Here is a 3,702-nt window from a genome sequence, read left to right on the forward strand (position 1 = left end):
CTCAGGTATGATTGCATGGAGTGTATTCCTTGCTTGGGATATATTAGAATCAGCCATGAGGTAACAACACTCCAGTAAATCATACAGTGATACAGGTAATAATGCCTCACTGATTAGTGATAGATAATGAGATATATGAGTGTTTGGTGCAATAGCAGACATAACAACTCTCACTGTTGCAATAGATCTATTGCTATAATTGCTATAGTTCAGTTTTTTATAGAGTTCCTGGGGCTTTTTTGTAAAGATAGGGTATGTTTGGATACAACATGCATGATAATTGGCAACAGCCTTTTTCCCCTCAAAGTCTTAATTGTTCTCATGAATCATAATTTTTGTTCTGTATGTCATGGTTTTTTTTTTTTTTTATTGTTTGTTTATTTTTTTTTTTTTATGTTAATGTCATTATCATTTTAATTTCAGTATAAGTTTTTTTTTTTTTTTTAACTTAATGTAAAATCTAATACCCATGTTGGTTAATGATTTAATTATACTTATTATAATTTGTTAGAACATTATTGATGAGGATAGCATATTATATTCAGTATTTACCTTATGAAACACATTTTAAATAACTGATTTTCTTAAATTTTACATTTTGTGTAAAGGATTAAAAAAAAAAATACTTTTCAAGTTTCCAAGAAAGAGTTGCAGATTTTTATTGATGACTGTCCTGTATTTTGTGCCTTGCCTTTCAAGATTTTTCAGGATTGGAATCAGTTTTCAAAGTAAGCAGTTCTGGTGAGACCGATTTAGTTAAAATGAAAAGGAAAAAGCATAAAATAGCTTAAGCTATATAACATTATAACCTATATGATCTTTCAATCAGTATGTGTTTTAAGCTGGTTGCTGTGCTCAAAGCCCTCTTGGAAAGAGACATCATAAAGGAAACATTTACTCCTAATTTCTTCAAAGTGATTAAGCTTTTTGGAGATGAGCTGGACAAAGCCAAACAACTGCTTGATTCTCATCTTGAGCAGGTAAAGTAGTTGTTTTTGAACAGAATTTTGTTCTTGTTCAAAAAGGACCTTGTGTAATTCATAATTTCATTCCAGAAAAAAGGAACAATCTTAATTTGAGCAAGAACATCCTTCAATGACAAGGTGTCTGAAGTGGGCAAAAATTTTTAGAGACAGAATTAATATCCCTTGGAACAAATTTCAGTTTGTTCTGGATATGTATGCGTTTTAAATTCTATTCAGATTATTATTGTTTTCTCTCTCTCTCTTTTTTTTTAATGGTACAAAGGAAAGATGATGGTGCATTTATATTACAGGAGTACTGACAGTGCAGAAATGGAGCTGGTCTATCATTAGTATCTGGTATGAGTGTGCTGGTGTGGCAGTATTAACCAGGTCTGCCAGATGAACCTGGATCAGCCCCTAATCAAAAGAGATCCAAGCACTGACCTGCTGTCAGTAAATGTCAATCAAGAGGTGAAGAACATAACTGTAGAGCGTTTAAAATTTGTCACAGCATAAGGCATTCATTTCAATTGTTAGAGCATCTGATTTTGAGGAATCTTTCAGTGTATTCGTTTGCATAATACTGAACTTTTTCACCTTAGCTGATTGCTGTGCTCAAGGACATGAATCACCTAAAAAACCTTAATCAGATGAACATTCCTTCTGCTGCTATGAAGGTGTATGAAAATAGAAAAATGTTCTTTAAGGTTAGTAAATGCTCCGTTTGTCTGCTATCAGTTCAATTTGTTTTTTTGTTTTTTTAATATATTTTATGGCATTAATATGAGTATTTTACCTGATCTCCATTAGAACCTTGGGAGCCTACATTTACTGGTGCAGCGGTACAGTAAGCTGAAACAGACAGCTCTTGAAGTGGAGGCTGCTCATATGAGAGATGAGATGGAGACTGTTGAATGGCACATCCATCGAGCTGAAACTGGACTTACATGTCAAGACCAGAACTCCTGGGACTACATCTGCACACTGAAGGACACTGTCTATCAGCTGGAGACAAGACTACAAAAAACTAAAGACAATATTGATATGATGGAAGTTCTGATGAATGGATGGAGCAAACAGCCAATGTTCTGTAGAAAAGACCATAAGAAAGAATCAACACTGCAACTGGATGTTAGAGCAGCAAGAGTGGCAAAAACATACAACAACCTCAGGAAAGATGGAGAAACTATCCATAATTTGTCACAGGTGAGGAAGTGTCTTTTTATAGATTATTTTTGCTACACCCCTTTTCTCTAACATTCCTGTTTTCTTGTGTCATTTCCAGGAGAACATGATCCTTTTTTTTGCAGCAGATAGTTCTTCAGATGCATCGAAGGCCAACTTGGAGTATGTAGATGAAATGATGGTGGAGGGATTTTTCAGTGCAGTCTCAACTTCTCTGGAGGTTTTATTGAGCATATGGAGGGGTCAGTGAGGAGGGCTCCCTTGTTTGAGGCTCAAATGCTACTGATGGGATCTGAGATTAAGTTTAAACCATCTCTGGATCGAGATGGTGGTGGACTTTATGAATTGGTGGAAGAGTTGCTATGTGATGTGTTGAGGTAATGAATTTAAAGTGGAACATCTGAGGTCACATTGAAAATATGGAATTCTAAATAAATTTAAACCTGGAAATAAATTCACATTTGTGCATTTAACAGAAACTTCAAAATGACTTACAATAGAGGAACATAAGCGATTTGTCACAGACCCATAAATATTTTCAGTGTACAATGCCACTTTTTATAGAAAATTAGATTAGGAGATAGCAGAGGAGAAGAGAAAGATGATGGAGAGAGTTGATGAAGTCACGAAGAAAGACTTGCAATAAAAGGACACATTTAACCACTATAGTCCCCTGTGGCTGGATAACAGGGTTGAATTTCTCAGGCAGTTATTAAGTTTTAAGAAAGCCTTGCAATACAAGGACGTGGAAGCATATGGAGAAGATGGATTTCCAGAAAATCCTCCCACCACAATGCAATTCAAAGTAATGTTTCTCCTTGAATATAGTTTTTCTCTTTGAAAAGGTTTTGAAACAGTATGAATTCAATATTAAATATTTGGTTCCCCTTCGGGAACTAGAGCTGTGTCAAAACGCTATGGAAACGCCTTCAGCGTGACCACGCTCTGAATCATGTGTGTAATCAGACCAATGGATGGGTGAGACATCACGGGTGGGTGACGTAAAGACCAGGAAGCTATAAAAGCACGTGCAGTGGAACCGGTATCAGCTTTTCTGTCATTTAGCAAGCACTCTCTGTGTGTGTCAGTCGCAATTTGTTGTGAGTCTTATTTAGTGTTGTTTGTCCACTTATAAGCTCCAGTATGTCTAAGCTTAAGCAAAAAAAGAAGTATTTGGCCGAGATCAGGCAGCATTCAGGTTGTATGTTCCTCCCTGCCCGCGCTATAGTTTGGGTGGACACACACACAGTTTGTGTGTTGCCTGCTTAGGAGCGAAGCATGCAGAATCAGCTCTCTAGGGAGTTTGTTACTGCATGTGCTTCAATCTCAGAAGGCTCACTTTGAGCAGGGAGCCTTCGCCAGCATTCCTCACGGTGCTGGCCCCGTGTTCGCTGAGGCGGAACGGCGGCTACGCCTGTGGGCTTCGCATATGCATCACCCGCTCTCTGGGATCGGAAGCTCGGGGAGAGGGCTCAATGCTCCGCCTGTCTTAGTCCGAGGAGGTTGATGTGGAGGGCCTCGATAAGCTTGCCAGTTGCACAAGCATATTATG

General features: G+C 37.7%; 1 protein-coding gene across 1 annotated transcript; it reads left to right on the plus strand.

Annotated features, from left to right (window-relative positions):
- The first annotated feature begins 1,335 nt into the window (after positions 1–1,335).
- LOC109108565 (dynein beta chain, ciliary-like) lies at positions 1,336–2,836 on the plus strand. Its single transcript, XM_042773345.1, has 4 exons — positions 1,336–1,436; positions 1,568–1,672; positions 1,776–2,171; positions 2,251–2,836. Exons 1-4 carry the CDS (start codon positions 1,365–1,367, stop codon positions 2,398–2,400), a joined length of 723 nt encoding a protein of 240 aa, XP_042629279.1. The 5' UTR covers positions 1,336–1,364; the 3' UTR covers positions 2,401–2,836.
- The last annotated feature ends 866 nt before the right edge of the window (positions 2,837–3,702 follow it).

This window comes from Cyprinus carpio, chromosome A16 (assembly GCF_018340385.1).
Source record: "Cyprinus carpio isolate SPL01 chromosome A16, ASM1834038v1, whole genome shotgun sequence".
Taxonomy (NCBI): Eukaryota; Metazoa; Chordata; class Actinopteri; order Cypriniformes; family Cyprinidae; genus Cyprinus; species Cyprinus carpio.